General features: G+C 49.4%; 1 protein-coding gene across 4 annotated transcripts in view; it reads left to right on the top strand.

Annotated features, from left to right (window-relative positions):
* The window catches only part of IQCA1 (IQ motif containing with AAA domain 1), a 154,826-nt gene that overhangs the window by 75,228 nt on the left and 62,352 nt on the right, over window positions 1-17,246 (top strand). For all 4 annotated transcript variants that reach the window (XM_042995762.1, XM_007082991.3, XM_042995761.1 and 1 more), the window contains exons 8-9: window positions 2,403-2,528; window positions 11,219-11,294. In XM_042995762.1, the coding sequence (XP_042851696.1) occupies window positions 2,403-2,528; window positions 11,219-11,294 (202 nt within the window). The remainder of the gene's footprint in view (window positions 1-2,402; window positions 2,529-11,218; window positions 11,295-17,246) is intronic.

Raw genomic sequence — 17,246 nt, 5'->3', positions numbered from 1 at the left:
AAACATAACACAGCAATGTGTGTGTGTGTGTGCACATATATTTGCATACAGCTATATAAAATGTCTCCAGAAGTATCTCCAAGGAATTGAGGCTGGCTTTAGAAAGCTGACTGGCTCACAGCATGGGAATGGAACATTTCACTACATGCTCTTCTGTCGTTCTTGAATTGTGGGCCATGTGAATGTATTTATTCATCAAATTAATAAACTAAGGATATGGAGGAAATAAATAATACAATGGAAAAGGCTTTCAAAGATACACTGAATTGTATGTTCCACAAATAAGGATTTCACCATTTTGTATAGCCGCTCACATTTTATACGTTGGGCTATTTTTGAAAATTGTCTTTACGTTTCTGAAAGCTTCCAGACTTCCAAGGACCAAAAAAAATATTCATGCTCCATAAGTGCTCCAAACGTAAAAGTCCTGAGCGGCCATGATTTGGGTCTCTGAGTTGAGGCGAGCCTGATCCCCAAGGAAAACATTGCTACTTGGACAAGAGACTTTTAATTCCATCCAAAGACACCCTTTTTATTACCATATAATGTGTGCAACACATACGTCACCTCTCACCCTCCCCAGCACCCTTTCTGTGAGCCTCATCCCACCGAGAGCTTCACTAGAGCCTAGGGGACGGGCAGACCTCTGGATAGAGGGAAGTAGGGTACATGACTAATGACCATGGTGGTGGTGTTGTTTTTAAGTCCAGATGGGACCAGAATATCCTGCTTGGTTCACAATAAAGCTGTATCGTTTATATTTTTAAAGGTTTGAACTAAGCTCCTAAAAGCCACGTAGGTATAAATAACAAAAATATAATACTAGAAAATAAACGTCAGCAGTGTCGTAAATCACTAATAAGGCGTAACAAGCAGCCCTGGTCCCAGGAGGATGATTTAGTACAACGTAGTAGAGGTGAAATGCTACCAGCCTTTTGGTTTAATTGCATACCCTGCCATCCAGAAGAAACCACTGTCCTCAATTTGGCATTGGGAGTTCCCTCATATGTCTTTTTTGCTTGGACGACATATGTATGGATCCTGAAACTGGAGAGTGTTATTTTTTTTTTTTATTGAACTATATGCGTTTTGTATGATAGGATAAATCGACATACGCTGGGCACACCTTGCCTCGTTCCTTTCTATGTTGTGAAATTCATCCCGGTTAGTGCCTCTTTGGATCCCAGCTCTGCACCCCCCAGCTGTGTGTCCTTGGCCACATGACTGAACTCTTTGTGCCCTGTTCTCTTACCGATAAAACAGGTTGGCGACAGCTCCCATCCCTGGGCTGCATTTAGCAGTAAATGAGTTCGTCTTTGTGCCGCTCTTAGGACCCTGCCTGGTTTATCATACATGCAATGGATGCGAGTACCGACTTCACTTCAGAAAATGAAACTCGGAAACTAGGTCCCAGGGATGTCATGCCACTTGTCTCGGTCACATGACCAGTGATGGGCGGAGCCCCAGGGTCTAACAGGAAATGGGTCCTATCACCGGCACCCTCACATCTCCCAGAATTCATGGCTCTCGGCCACAGCAAATGGGAGCTCAGCAGACATCTGTTGTACAGAAGGGATTGTGTGATTTTTCACAAACCTTTACTAATTCTCCGATGAAGCTAATCTGATGTGAACCAGGTACTTCTTAAAAGATATTGAAAATTTGGGAAGAATCAATGGGGTTTTGTCACTGTAGGAAATAGAAATGAAGTCACAGGTGAAAGAAACCAATCATGAGGGGCGCCTGGGTGGCTCAGCCAGTTAAGTGTCCAACGTCGGTTCAGGTCATGATCTCGTGTTTCGTGAGCTCAAGCCCCCGGTCGGGTTGTATGCTGACAGCTCAGCGCCTGGAGCCTGTCTCACGGTGCGTGGGATCAAGCCCTTCATCGGGCTCTGTGCTGATAGTGTAGAGCCTGCTTGGGATTCTCTCTCTCCCTGTCTCTCTGCCCCTCCCCTGCTCGCGCGCGCTCTCTCTCTCTCTCAAAATATTTTTTTTCAAAATTTTTCATAAAAAATTAAAGAAAAAAAAGAAAAGAAAAGTTATTGGAAGGGCGCCTGTCCCATGGAGTCCAGGCAGGAAACCAAGGTAGCCTCAGCTCCACTGGGGAAAGTGTGAGCAGGTCTGGCACTAGGAAGCCGTGAGCTCCCCTGCGTCGGGACTGGGTTCAGAAATGTCCAGCCTCCCTTTCAACCGCCCGCAAGATCCGACGGCTGCCCGATAAATCCAGCCAGAGGCAGCCAGCAGCCAGCGATGTCCCCACGAGGGTCTGCCTTGAGCCCCAGAGCAAGGCAAGGAGGGAGGGGCCACTGATCAGCACACATACTTCCTCCAGACGGGAAAACCAGTCCTCATCCCGATGGGGCTCCATTAAAGCACGATGCTCATTTTGTGTTCCTTACCAGGTTACTGAAGATATTCTTGCAAGCCAAGAAGAGGAGGAGAAAAACAAAAAGAATAAAAAGAAGGCAAAGAAACCCAAGAAACCTAAGGAAGATAAGGAAAAGAAAAGCACAAGGGAAAAAAGCAAGGTAAGGAATTTGGAATTTTAGAAATTTTCTTTTAAGTGACTTTTTTTGCTTTGAATCCGCGGCTTGGTCCCCTCCGGAGATGGCAGACATTCGTTTCCTAGGCAACCGTTCTTTCCTACCAACTGTTTTTCAGTATTTTTTTTATGCTTGCTCCATCACCCGTCACCATCCTCTCTGTGACTTGTAGTAAATAAATATTAGGATAAAGAGTGGTTTCAGGGACTCGGACCCTGTACGTATTTATTCATGCATGGGATACCTTTGAATTTTTTACTCCTCAAAATCAGTGATCCCTCCGGTCTTTCCTCAAAGGTAGACATCAGGAAAGATGCTGACGAACCAGATGACCACTGCAAAGTCAAAATAATCTTAACTGCTTTAACCGAAGTGTGTTCGTTCAAATTTATCCCTTCACGTTGACGTGGTGGCTACATTTTAATGGGAGTTTTTCCTTCTTACTATCCAAAGGAAATCAGAGTTCAAACAGTGTCACTTTGGGCCAGGCCTCCCCTCGTGCAAGGGGGAAGGTGGTGGCCGTGACTGGATTCACCAGGTGCTGCTATCTTGGGGCGGGTAACTGGCGGGGTCTTCACCTTCAAGCACATGGAGAGGTGGGCGCCCAGGGCAGTGTTCTCCCAGCAGAAACTCCTTCTATGGGGGGCGGAGCTCAGGCTGGAAGCTGGCATCATCCTGAAGCGTGATTATGTTCAAAGAAGCATTTCTGCATAGACAGTTCCTTCTTCACAGCTGACCAAAACCCTGATCTCAGTCGACTCAAGAGAACGGATCCTCAAGGGTGATGGTCCGTCTGTGACCCTGTCCAGGGGCAGAGACCCAGCTGTTGCTCAGGTAGCAGCGGCCACACTCCTCCTGTTCCAAAAGGTGGATTCAGGGGAGACACGGGGCAGGCTGCATAGTCCAGGACAAGTGATGGGACCAAGGAGTCAGAAACTATGAGCAGGGAGAAAGGAGACTGTTGGTGGATGTACAATGACAATACCCAGACTCCACGTAAATGCAAGGCCTGGGTGGTGGTGATGAAGGCCAACCTCTTGTTAAAAATCCCTTGCACGGGGCGCCTGTGTGGCTCAGTCTGTTAAGCGTCTGACTCTCGATTTCAGCTCAGGTCACGATCTTGTGGTGTGTGGGTTCGAGCCTCACATCGGGCTTTGCGCGGAGGGCACGGAGCCTGCTTGGGATTCCCTCTCCCTTTCTCTCTGCCCCTCCCCCACTCAAATAAACAAATAAACTTAAAAAAAATCTCCCTTGCACGATTGCAGCCACCCAGCTGGAGACAATTGCCCCTTCTGCCAGGTTCTTCTCCCCTTCTCCGGCACCGTGGCTGACAGAACCTGCCCCCATCCGTCTTTGTCCCTCTCCTTCACCACGTTGCATTGTGTGCTCTTCTTTTGAAGAGAAGAGAGACCTCTTACAGCTCGCTCTGGGCACAACCCGCTCCACCGCAACCCCAGCTCAGTCCCCAGCTACCCAGCATGTTGTGCTGACCCCTCATCTGATTCCGCCCCAGGAATTGCTGCTGCAAGGCCACGCCACCCAGGGACAGCCAGCCCCCTCCGTGGGGCCATTCTGAAGGGTTGTCCCAGCTCCCAGGCTCCCTGTGGGTCAGCTGACCGCTCACGTCCAGAGGTAGCATAGCTCAGCTACATCCGGTTCTCTTCCCAGGGCTGCTCCCCTCCCGGTGGGTGGTGTTCCCAGTAGATCACCCCCTCAGCCTCCATCTGAGAGTTTCCAGGGAACCCAACCCACGAGGCCACCTGTTGTCCCTTACTCCTCTGCTTGGGTCCCAAAGCGTCTAACGTGTTGCAGAAGAAAAATTTTAAAAATAAATAAAATGAGAAAAAGAGAGCTTACTTGCTACAGTTAATTTTTAAAGCCCCCCCTCACACGCTGCAAGATACTTTTCAAGCGGTGCCTGAGAATAAGGACAATTGGAAGGATTTCAATTTTATTCTAAGCATTCTCTTGCTCTAAATATGCATTAGGGAGTTTGACACTTGCAAATTAAAAATTCACTGTTAATGAAGCGTGTTCCATAAAAAAAAAATCTGAAATTATCAGCTATACAATCTGGTCTTTGTTGAGCGAAGGTATTTTATTAACTGGCAATTAAAGAGTCACTTCATGATGAACAGTTTGGACCAGGAAGCAAACTCTGAATCCATCAGCATTTATGAAGTGGCTGGAAATGAAGGGAAAAATCCTTCAGAGCTACTTAGAACTGAATCTATTCATGAAAAGTACAGGTCTACCCGGTGACCTTTTGTATTGACTTTTAAGAGTCTTAATTTAGAATCAACCCCGAAGCATCTAAAAGCATTCCTGTGTGTGAGAACTGGCATGTTGACCTGTAGAAACAGACATCTCGCATTCATCCTGGTCCAAGAGTAAGGCAGGGGAGAGGGGAAACTGGTTTGACTTCGCTTGCGTTCGTGCTGACTCACCCCTAACTCTTTCATGGTGGCAGAGCTGTGAGCTTATCCCTCAGGTATTTTTGTAAACCTGGACGTTTCTCTATTGCCAATACATATATATGGTCAGAAAACTTGAGAAAGACCGCATATTAAAAAGAGAAAAACCTGAGGATTATCTGAATATTTCCACTCACCTCTACAAATGGAAAATAGACTCTTGTCAACATATCACACAAGTACAAGCTTCGTCAGTCCATAGAAAGGCTACAAATGAGCATATGTGGCCACAGAGGAGCTGTTAACAAAGGTCTGGAGGCGAGTGAATCAGAAGGCTGCATGGGGGTCAGGGGCTCCAGGCAGGATTCCAGGCCATCGCTGAGCCAAAGAACCAGAGGACAACTTCAGAGCAAGGAAGACAGAGGCCAGGGAGGGTGTGGGGTGTGGGGCTGGGGAAGCCTGGAGCGTGGCCTCCAGGTGCTTGGCGGAACCTTCTGGAGAAGATGAGAGTCACCCCTGGGGTAGTGACTTGAGCAGACCTAGGCTGTGCAAGCTGTGGTCTAAGGTCTGTGGTTCATGACCGTGGTTGGGATGGCCTGTGGGTGGGGAAGTGATCGAGGCAGGGAGGCTGTTAGGTCCAGGCAGGGACTCCCAGGAGACAGGAAGCAGGGTCCGTGCAAGCCCAGGCTCCACCCAAGGGCAAGTGTGGGCCAGGGGCCAGAGCTCCTCTGAAGTTTGCGTCCATCTCCATTGGAGAACCCATTTAAAGTCAGACATCATCCACAAGGCTGTGAGTGAAGTGAGTTCTGTTTGTCTTGTTGATTTTTTGTAAAAATGATGAGGAAGGAAAGGCACATCCAGCTGGTGGTACAAAGATCGGGGCTCATAGTGAGCAGAACGGTGACACCCTGGCCTGGCTCACAAATACCCATGGTCATCCTTTCATGACTGCCTCTCCTCCCTCCTCAGCCCCTTCCTGGGGTCCCCTCCATCTGCCTAAGACTGTCTCAGAGTGCCCTGCCCAAAACACCTCTCCCGCAACCCTAGTGCAGCGGGGCAGAGCTCCCCTTAGACACTCTGTCATTCAGGACTCTGAGGATTAGTGAGTGTCCCTGTGGTATATTGAGATGTTTGAACCTGGAGATGACCGGAAGGAAGTTTAAGGGGTTTGGGTGTCCCTGCTTGGATTTCCAATTTCCTGGAGGGCTGATGGCATGAGAAGAGAGAGTGCCATCAGGGTGGACCTCCATAAATCGTGCACAGCATTTTAGAACAATTGTGGCAGGTGGTCCTACATTCACTTGACCATTTCATCAAGAAACGTCACAGACAAGTTAACACTTAAAGCATGAAAGTTTTCCATTTCTTATCTGGATCCATTTGGAGACCCTCTCTGCTGAGATGCTGAAGGACGGAAGCAAGGAGATTGATTCATGGCTCGTTCACCTTCACCAGCGCGAGTAAAGGGAAAACATAAAAGCACCATAGACACCTTCAAAAATGAGCTTCCAAAAATTAGTCGTTTCACCCCCTAGAGAAGAAAACGAACTTCTATCTTGTACCTTTTCTTATACAAAAATTAACTCAACACGGATCATGTATTTACATGTAAAACTAAAACCTTTAGGTAAAAAGAGGGAAAACGGATCTTCAGGATCTAGCGCTGGGCAAACAGTTTTTACATTTGACGCCAAAAATATCCACAAAGGGAAAGATTGATAAATTGGACTTTATCAAAATAAAAAATTTGTTTTTAAGTATAGGGGCACCTGGGTGGCTGAGGTGGTTAAGCGTCTGACTCTTGATTTCAGCTCGGGTCATGATCTCCCAGTTCATGACGTCAGGTTCTGCACTGACAGCACAGAGCCTGCTTGGGATTCTCTCTCCTCTTCTCTCTCTGCCCCCCTCCCCCTCCCACTTGCGCTCGCTCTCTCTCAAAATAAATAAACAAACATTAAAAAACTAGCAATAAAAAAATAAAAAAACTTTTGCTCTGGGAAGAGGACAAGAAACAAGGAGAAAATGGTTGCAGGCTATAGATCTGACAAAAAACTAACATCTAGAATACATAAAGAATTCTCAAAATTTCAACAGTAAAAAAAAAAATTAGTCTTCCTTTCTATCTTTGGTTTGAAAATCATCTCTAAAAGCGTTAAGGATCGCAGACGAGGACATCCCCTGTTAAGAATATGTAATAGAGGACAATGCTAGTCTGGCCGGGAGAACGTTCTCTGCAAGCCAACAGCAAGCTTTGCAAATGTGCTTTCAATGTCAGAATCACGCCATTCGCTTGACAGTCGTCCGTGTGGACTTCACGTTGGCTTTAGAAACAAAAACCCAGAGAAGGACCACCATGCGATCCATCCTTACAACCCTTTTCTCTTTGTTATCTTTCAAGCCATATGTTAAGCCATTTGGAACTATCTTAAATGGATTTTACCTGCCCAGACCACACGGTCATGTGATACTAAAGAGTCTTCTCTGCATTCACGTAACTTTGTGCTAAATCCTGGGAAGAGCCTGGTACCCACATGCAGCACCATTAGCTTGAGAAGCTTCTGCTTGTCTGCAGGGCCGCCCAGCCTTTCCGTGACCACAGCGCCTCTTCTCCAACCGCTTGGCCCAAGGAGGTGCTCCACAGTGAACCATGGAGCCAACCACCCTCTTCTATTATGTTAGGGTATTTCAAACTAAATTTTGTACTCCTTCACAAGGATGTAAAAGTGAGTGAATTTCCAGAGGCTGGTATCAGGAATAAAGGTGTCATCGTGGAAATGTCTGTATCGAGCATCCTCTGTGTCCACTGAAGGACAGCGAGAGAGGAAGATAAGAAGCCTCGAGCTGTGGGGACAGGAGCCGTAACCCAGGAAACGGAGACCCCAAGGATAGACTCCCTGCAATTGTACGTAAACTTTTACATGAAAGCGTATCCCTCCAAGAAGGAGGTGTGTGAGTTTTTTTCATGTTTCCTCCTATCTAAAAAGCTCAAAAATCACCATTTCCAGAAAAGACATCATTGGTTATGCAGAAGGGCCAAGGAAAGCGCCGCTGGTTCAGAAAAGAGCAGGGGTCCACCAGCCCTGGAGACAACGGAGGAGGCTTCCCCGAGAACATGGCCTGTCAGCAGCCTTTCAGGAGCTCACGCTCATAGCCCAGGTCTGCCTGGGTCTCCCCATCCCTGGGGTGGGGGAACCACAACAGCCTCGTGGCCGCCACTGCCTCCTCCCGTCCTGCCGTTCTGCCACCTGTCACCCACCCCAGCAGCCAGCGACCTGATGAAACCAGGACTCCGATCAGCACCCAAACAGTGCTTGGGGCTCAAGAGCTGGGCGGTGGTTCTTTCCAAAGGAATGCTGGATGTTCGCCTGAAGGTGCTGGAAGGAGGCAGTGGGGTACAAAGAGGCACCAGATGCTAGAGACATCAAGAAGGGCGACTGGCCTGGGCTCGGTGTTGGAGGACGAGAGGGAGGTCAGGAGTCGAGGTGGACGCCAAGTGTCTTCGCTGAGATGCCACAGAGGATGAGGTACGGAAAGCCAGGAGCTGGCTTCAGAATGACACAGATTGGAGGGTGGGACACCCGCGCGGATGCATCACATGGTTCGTGGAAATTCCAGGCAGACTCTGGCAAGATTCAAGAGGCCCCCCTGCGCAGAAAGCCCCCATCGAGGACAGGACAATGGATGGGCTGTGGGAAGACCAGCGTGGGGTTAAGCTGGAGAATCTGGATGGCGTCCGCAGAGGAGGGCAGGAGGAAGAGGGGAAACCAGTGGGAGAAGGCAGCAGCCTGGGAGGAGGGAGACATTCGGCACCCTGGAGACAGTGAGGCTGCCATTTCCTTTTCCAACCGTGTGAGTTTCCGGAAGGACGAAAGGAAGGTTCTCCTTCTGTCCCCTCCGCCCGGCTACTGTGAGAAGTGAGAACTAATAATATGACGGAGGCAAGTCAGGAGGTTCTTTGAAGGGTGGGAACCACTGTGTGGAATGTTCCAGAAAAGCCAAGGAGGATGCTTGAGGAAAAGGTGCGTTGATGGGCGCAGAGCTCCTTCGGCTACAGAGGAGCGCGGGCCAGCAGGTGCAGAAGGCAGATCACCAGCAGCGGACGGACTCGGGCTGAGACCTGAGGGCAGCTCATATACATACTTCTTAAGGAAATTGCCAAATGATCAATAAAGTCGAGAAAGGATTTTACGAAGGGATAGAGCTAAGTGTTCAGGGACGGAGGAAATGCACCCATGGTGTGGGCTGGGGGAGGTCCCAGGGCGGCAGGCAGGGAAGAGATGTTGCCCAATAGAGTAAGGCCAGGGTTCTCTGCAGCAAAGAATGCTGGGGGAGAAGCCAGGAGAAGCAAAGGGTTTCAGGGGTGAGGAGAGTGTGAAGGGGAGGAAAACCATTTCACCCAAATGGCCTCCATCAAGAAGGCTTAAAACCCACGTGACTCTGCTCAGCCGGCAGAAGGACAGACAGCCACACAGGGACCGGTGCAGGGTTCGATGGTTACCGCTACCCGCTGAACCAGAAGACGGGACCAGACTGATGCTTGATTGACTGATTGATTGATTGATTGATTGATTGAATCAACCAGAATAATTCAGGTTGAGCATTTTCACTGGACCCTGATTTCCCTTAATGCGAGTTTCCAGAAAGATAACGGAGATTCCTTCCATTCAGCGTCAGAAATAAAGACAGGAGAATCCCTGGATAGTCCTTTGCTGGCCCTAGGACTTGGTTTTCCCAGACCCATCCCCCTGAATGCTCATCTAATTACCCCCATCAAGCAATATATAACAATTATCACTCAAGCACCACAAGTTCAGGGTAGAGGAGGAGAAATCGGGTTATTGATTTAAAGAAAAAAAGAGAGAGAAACAAGCAAAGGTCGCGTGGAACCCGTCACCCATCATCATTAACATGGTGGTGTACATCCTTCCAGACACTTCTTTAGGCATCGATGTACGCTGCATGTTTCTAGTGACCATTAATTGTGGCATCCTGAAATGGGATGCTGAAGTCAGGATAAAGGTTAGGGACAAAGAGGAGTATTTAAGTTAACCCTCTGGAGGCTGAGAAAGCTGGGCTTTTCCCTGAGTTAAGTCTTCCTAAAGGGCAAGGAGCTGAGCCGGGTGCACAGAGGTAAGAAGGGCTTCCCGGCAAAGAGGGCCCCCGCTGGGAAAGCATCGCTTGTAGGTGTGGAGCCCGGACGGTGGTCAGGGGCCTCGGGGGAGGACATCAGCTGGCGGTTTGGAGGGTCGTTGTGAGAAACGTGGCATATTTCTTACCACCATCATGATGGCCAGGACAACTTTTCTGACAAAAATGAAGCATAGGTGCCACCAGAGAAAATCAGGACCGATGTACTTAGAACACAGCTACCCATTTTTTGACTTCACGTTGTGGGTTATCTCAGATGGGCTGAATACCTTCCATGTAAGAAGGAACGGCAGTCTGAAGCCTGAAAAGGCAGGAGTCATTTTGTTTCTGAATCTCCATGGAATTGAGAGAACAGTGTGAGCAGAAAAGTAAAATGGCATCCTCAGTTACCTTCAAGCTTGAAAATAGTTATGAGATGCTTAATTTTTTTGCAAAGAGCTCTCATATTATTTTGGTGCCTTTTTATTTTAAAATACGGTTAGTAGCAATGAGAGCTCTTGGGCTGATTTTCAGTTGTGGGTCGAGAATCCGTTGAGTGGGAAATAATCAGTCTCTTCCAAATCACAGTAACCCTACCCCCACCCCTACCCTGAGGGCACAGACCCTAAAAAAATAATCAGATTATCTGATAGCCACTGAGTGACCAATCTGACATTTGAACCTATATGTTAAGAGGTATATGCCGAATGCATACCCCCATTTTTTTAGAGGTGGGGGGAGAGAGGGCATGCATGAGCAGGGTAGAGGGGCAGAGGGAGAGGGAGAGAGAATCCCAAGCAGGCTCCACACTCAGCATGGAGCCCAACACAAGACTCCATCCAATGACCCTGGGATCATGGAACCCAACACAAGGCTCCATCCAATGACCCTGGGATGGGCTCAGTTTCTAGAATCATCCACACCCAGTTTGTGGACACAGCACTGCCTGCTCAGACGGGCCAGCTGGAACACTGCCCAGGTGGGTGGGCAAGGGGCTGGACCTTTGCTCATAACCTAGGAAGGAGCCTGTGTGCCTTATCATAGCCCAGTCACCAGGATGTGTGCACTTGTATTTCTAGTCTCAACAGGTAAAGTGGGGCTGTAATTAACCAAAATACCATTCTTCTTTAACAGGAAGAAGATGAGGGGTGGAAAATGTCACCGAGTGTCTTTCTTCCTACGATGGAGGAAGGAAATAACATATACAAAGGTTGGTTTAGGAGAATATACGTGTCACCCTGTCCACCCAGCATGACCCCCAGCCCTAGCACCCTGCCTGGGTGGGGAAGAATGAGGTGCTCAGTCATGAGAGGCTGGAAACATGCGGCTCATAGCCCAGATCTTCTGTCTGTCTCTACTGCAAAATTCCTTTGAGTCGCTTAAAAGGCATCGAATCAGTAAAAGAGCCAGATATGAATACCACGAGAACATAATCTCTAAACCTCCATGCTGGTTTTGAACCCCTGGGACTTCAGCTGAACGTCCTCTTGCTGGGAATGAAAGGGATTTGTCCTGGACCGTTTCAATGAAGAAAATCAATACCGTGTGTCCAGTAAAATGTTTTAATCCTGTTAGACCAAGACAGGTGCTCCAGAAACCCACACATAATTCTTCTGTCCACTGTTCAGCCTAATTAGCCCAGCGATAATCTGACTAGACCTGCACCTGTATGAATTCGTCTTTCAAGCATTTCTGGTACAATCTACAAGAACAATTACCCAATTCCTTTGGTTCCCCTCCGCCCTCAGGATGAATCCCCAACACAGAATGACCCGTCAGCATGACCCCGGTCATTGGTGCCCTTCGGTAATTCCTGAAAAATGCAGTAAGCTTGTGAAGTTGAGTTTTTGCGAGCATCGGCCATGCCCGTGGTTCCTTCCCACTTCTGGTCTTGTCCGGACAGCACTGGTCCTATTATTTACTTACCACCTTTTTTTCATTGACTTGTGGGTTTTACCCTGCGATAAATTGAGCCTCATCCTGGCCAGCAACCCGAATGTCATTTCGGGTTGGAGATGCTAGTCACATGAAATAAAAACGTCCATGCGCCACCCGAAATTCTCTCACTTACCGCCAGTGGCAAGGGTCCCACGCCGCGTGGGATGCTGAACGAAGGCGGAAGCTTGGGGGGAAAGGTGGCGTCCACAGGATTTGGCATCCACTTTGATCGGGGAGGGAGGAGGTCAAGGCAGTAGCCCCGTCATGGTATTAGGTGCCCAAGACACGCGAGGCTTTGTGTTTTCTGTGCCCTTCTCATCTTCTCTTCCCCACAACCAGGGGGAGCAAACAAAGCCATCCCCCTGTGAGAAGGAGCCTCTGCCCCTCCCCCCCCCCCCCCAGTTTGAGAAGTCATCGAGTCCTTTACAAACCGCAGTGCAGAGCAATCACCATCAGAAACACCGGGCGTGGTGGAGGTGGATGGGTGGGGACAGTGGCCTAGAGCGAGCGAGCAGCTTCCGCAACTTAGGCCGGCAGCAGCAGCATCCAAGGCCTCCCTGGGGACCTAGGAAGCGCGCGCGTCACACTGCTGGGTCACAGGCCAGCTGTGGGTGCCACCAGAACTCGGTGTGTCTGCAACAACAGCTGCTACTTGGGGACGTTTCTTTTGGCCTTTATGCCACCCCCGCTGGTCCTACTCTGCATGTCTATCCCCAGCCTCCGAGAGCACTGTTCGCAACTTGCAACGCATCAGATAATTTGCCCCCTCGTGTTCTGCTGAAGTCCCCCCTCTTGGATCCCTGTCACCTGTCATCCTGGGCCTCCCTTCACCTTTCAGGATTGTCACTCTCTCATTTTGGTGGAGCCCGCCCTTCAGGGTGTCTGGAGAAGGAGCTACCGCAGGGCGGCTCTAGGGGCCAATACATCTAAATACGGTCTTACACTTACGCTCAGCGGGACCATTTCCCTCGGCATTTGGGAGGCCTGGTTCTCTTCTCCTCCGAAATTAACTATCAGGAGAAAATAAGGGGGAAGGAAAGGAAGGTGAGAGATAGCCAACCCCTCATCTGCCATAACAGGAGGTCAGGGGCTCAAGTCTGAAACTAATAAACCAAAAAACAGCAGTATGTGCACATTACAGACACAGAACAACAGAGAAGCAGCTAGATGGCCTCGCACCCTCCTCTCGTGGGCCCTGTGCTCTGCCACCAGCAGGCCAGTCCCTCCCTCCCCAGAGACCTTGTGCTGGGGGTTCCCCTTGCCAGGAATGCTGGTCCCTGCAGGCCTTCCTTGAGCCCCATGTCGGGTAACAGTCTCCAGCCTCACCCTGTCCCCAACCTGCTTTCCCTACCTCCATCTGACGTGGATGTGGGTGTTCCTTGTCTCCCCACAGGAGGACGCGGGTCCCAGAAGGCAGGGCCTTCCACCGTCTGCCTAGTCTGATAGCAGAGCCTGCCCCATAATCAGGCTCAGTCAAGTTCTGAATTAAATAACCTACGAGTAAATCACATTTGTGGATAAATCTGAATCTGTTCAACGCATTTTTTAAATGAAGGAATGAATGCCATTGGGCAGTGTCACCGGAAGGCAGGGTCAGACAGCTTTTTGTTTATAATCCTTTCCCTATTCTCCGACTTTGTCTAAAACGATGTGGGCGTATGATTTTGATATAAGCAAACGTTAATATGGGGGAAATCGAACGTTGCCGTGGGAAGCCAAGTCTTGGTACCTGCCGACCCACTCAGGAAAGCTCTTGAGACTTTCCACGCCGTTTGTGTGATATCTGTTTCCATGACGCTGTTTGTATAATATCTGTTTCCTCTAAGGCTGGGGGAAAAAAAATAGCCCAAGCCGCGGTCACTTGGGAGAGGAACCGTGAAGTCCCATTTTCCTCTCTGGGTTTGTGGCGTTTCCTGTGTCATCTGCCAGGTCTCTGGTAACTGAAAGAAATTCAATGTCTTCATCTTAGAATTCTTTTCTCAAAAATCAAAGGTTTTCCTTTTCAAATAAAACATTAGCATTTTAATCACTGCCCACCCCCATGTGAGAAACTGTACCCGACTGCTTTTCACATTCCCAGGATGAAAGCTCTTGGGGCAGTTGTTGTGCTTTGAGGGCCCTGAATAGCTTCCTGCATTTGTAAATGTCCATGAAATTCTTGAAGGGATTGAGAGTGCCCTGTGCAAAAGTGTCATGAGAAAAGCAAAGTTTCTGCGCAAAACCAGGACCATTCGAATGGCGGTGGAGGTGAACTCGGCACTAAGCGCCCGTTTACTTGCGAACCACGGTGACAAGCCCAGAATGAGAATTTGTTACGAGGTGCCATTGCTTTTCCATAAATAATCACCTCGTGTTCCTCTCTGTTCAATGTTCTGTGTCTCTTTCTTTAGTTAACGCTGCTGCTCCCAGAGTTTAGTAAGCCTGTCTAGTGAAAAACAGCACAGTAGCTTCCTGGCGATAACAAAGCTATTTCGCTTTAAAATGTCTTAATGAAACAGGTGAGTTTTGTTGTTGGAGATTTAATGATCGTGCGAGGGGGACACCCGTGAGACAAGAGTTATCAGTGGTTGGCACGTTTTGACACATTTAAGCCTCTTCTAGGACTTTCAAGGGGGAAAGTTTGCAATTTCAAACACTTAAGAAGAAGCATTTATATATTCTTACATTTTGAAGCTTTAAGCTCATGAACATTTCAGAAAATGCACTGAGAAGGAACAGTTACCTTCAGATGAAGAAGTAGATGTGCCTTGGGCACACACACACACACACACACACACACACACGCCAGCCACAAAACCCACCTTGTAGGGAGGTCGGGGGCTAAGAATAAACTTCCAAATTAGGACTGACTGAAAACAACAAAACACGTCAACGGGCTGATTTAGATCACGTATGCAATGCATATTTTTCATTCCCTAACTGTAAAACTCAGGATGGGCCTCTTGGGCTGGCACTCAGTTGCAGGATTGATTATTTAAAACAATAAAAGCTCAGCTCCTAGCTTTCCAGCAACTTCCTGTGTGCCCACTGCTGCCACAAGTGGCCTCCGTCCGTCTGTTTTGGGTCTTCTCCCTCTTGGTCTTCAAAGGAGTGTGAACTCCTGGTCACCTGCCCCGCCCGGGTGATGACATCCCACGATGTCCTCACCTCTGGGGTCACCCTCTGCCGGGCAGGCATCCGGGAGACACGTGCCAAACCCGTCCCGGACCCATCATTCCTTGCCATCATCTCTGCTCTAAAAGCAGGGCCACCTGTCACACGGCCACCCTGATGGGGAAAGACACCGAGGTGACTCAGCTCTGTGAAAACTGCTCCGTCTGTGTGACTTAGTTCTTGTCTATCTCCTGTACGTCTACAGTAGCCACCCCAGAAGAAATTGGGGTCTTATCGTCACCCTCGTTTTCCAAAGTCTGTCCCCCCAAATTTGCAGAACGCGTGGCAGAGACCCTGGCCAGCCAGCGACCGGCAGAGTCGTGCCTGTGCACTCCCCTCGATTCCCAGGTGGGAGGCTGGGAAGGCTGAGAGCCCTCGCTGGACCCGGATTCCAGACAGGCTCTGCTCTGGCCCATGCTCTGTACTCCCACGGTACGGCCAGGGAGTGTGGTGGGCCTGCCCAACCTGCTCATGACAACATCTTGCGGTGACCATTTCTGCCTCCAGAAGTGCCCACGCCAACCGCTGGGAGCACCGCAGGGTCTCCAGCCTGGGGCTAACACACTTGGAAAACTGGAGCTGCATTTCCCTGTCCCATCTTCCTGTACACTTTTCCCGTCCGCGGGGTCCCGACTGATCGCTTTGGGAACGTGTTGGAACGTGTTGACGTTCACTGGCCCTCAGGCCTCCATCGCTCCCGCTTAGCTCTGGCACAGTTGTCCTGCAAGGTCCATCTCCCCTCAGGAAGTAGGACTTGTCGATAAGGCGGATGAAGGGCCAATGAGTGGTCACGTGGGGGTTCCACTTGACCCGCCACGAGGGCCGGACAGGCACGGGACGGACAAAGCCCTCGGGCAATTTTTTTGCCCCTTGGCCAGATTTGAGTCATGGGCCAACGTGTTCTGGCCCTGCTGTCCTTCTCTTCGGGATCTGCAGCTTTTCCCGGGTCCCACCGCCGTGTCCTTCCTTCGTCTCTCACCTCTTTGGCCGACCTCGGGCCCCTGTGATTCATTTGACTCCCTTCTCGTTGGTTTGCCCAGGTGTCTCTCCAGGCACCTGCTCTGCCCTCTGTCTTCGAGGTTGACACCTCTTGGTCTCCGCGGCACCCAGACATATGTTCCTGTCTGTGACTGTGACTGTGACTGTCCCTCCCTTCTCAGGCAGCTGCGTCAGGGGGACACCCCCCAGGCAAGCTCAGGATCCCCAGTCTGTGCCCATAGGGGAGACGGAGGTTGGGAAGGTTTCTCAGCCTCTGCCCATTCATTCACACCCTCACCCGCCCACACGGGCGCCTTTCTCCCCACATGGAGCCATCACCTGACCCGTGTGGGGAAGCCTCCGTCTGGCCCCCGGGGCCCTCAGCTGACTCCCCAAGTTGAAGGGCATCTCAGGACGAGGTCCTGGCGAAGTGGCCTTGCTGGGTGGTGTTTGCAGCCCGGGTTCTGGCAAGTTTCCATCACATTCTGAACACAGATCCTGGGACGAGACCTCACTTCCCAGACTGACCGTCTCAGCTCCCATGGGGGGAGCCCCCCCCCGCCCCAGTGCCAGGATCCAGCTGACCTGCACACCTCCGCACACATCTGGAACTCCCCCTCTGAGAAGTGGGCTTCAGCTCAGCTTATGCCGGTGATACTAAATTATCCTTATTTCCTCTAAGGTCACATTTCTCCAGTTATCCTTTTGACTCTCAGAACAAGGCAAAAAGGAAACATAAAACACGTATGGTTTCCAACACATCCAAAAAGTAATTCAAAATTATAACCCTTCAGGGGACAGTCATGGGTGTTTGTACGTTCAGTGTTGTCTTTTAACAAGGGGCTGGGGTAAATCACTCACGAGTTCAGCTAGCAATAAAATCTTTCGTGTTTTAGGGAATTGTTTGAATAATGAAAGTAATCTAAAACATATTGCAAAAACAGCCATCCCACATTTGCATAATTGTATAATCCCACAATTAATATATTGTTTATTACATGGTTATAATCATTAGGAGAATACCATTTCATCGTACTTTTTTATTTTTTATGTTTTCACATTAGCAGTTTCCTTCTTCCTCTTTTAGGCATCA

Source organism: Panthera tigris, chromosome C1, assembly GCF_018350195.1.
Source record: "Panthera tigris isolate Pti1 chromosome C1, P.tigris_Pti1_mat1.1, whole genome shotgun sequence".
NCBI classification, from domain to species: Eukaryota; Metazoa; Chordata; class Mammalia; order Carnivora; family Felidae; genus Panthera; species Panthera tigris.
The sequence above is the reverse complement of the archived record's forward strand: the minus strand, read 5'-3'. Positions and strand labels throughout refer to the sequence as shown.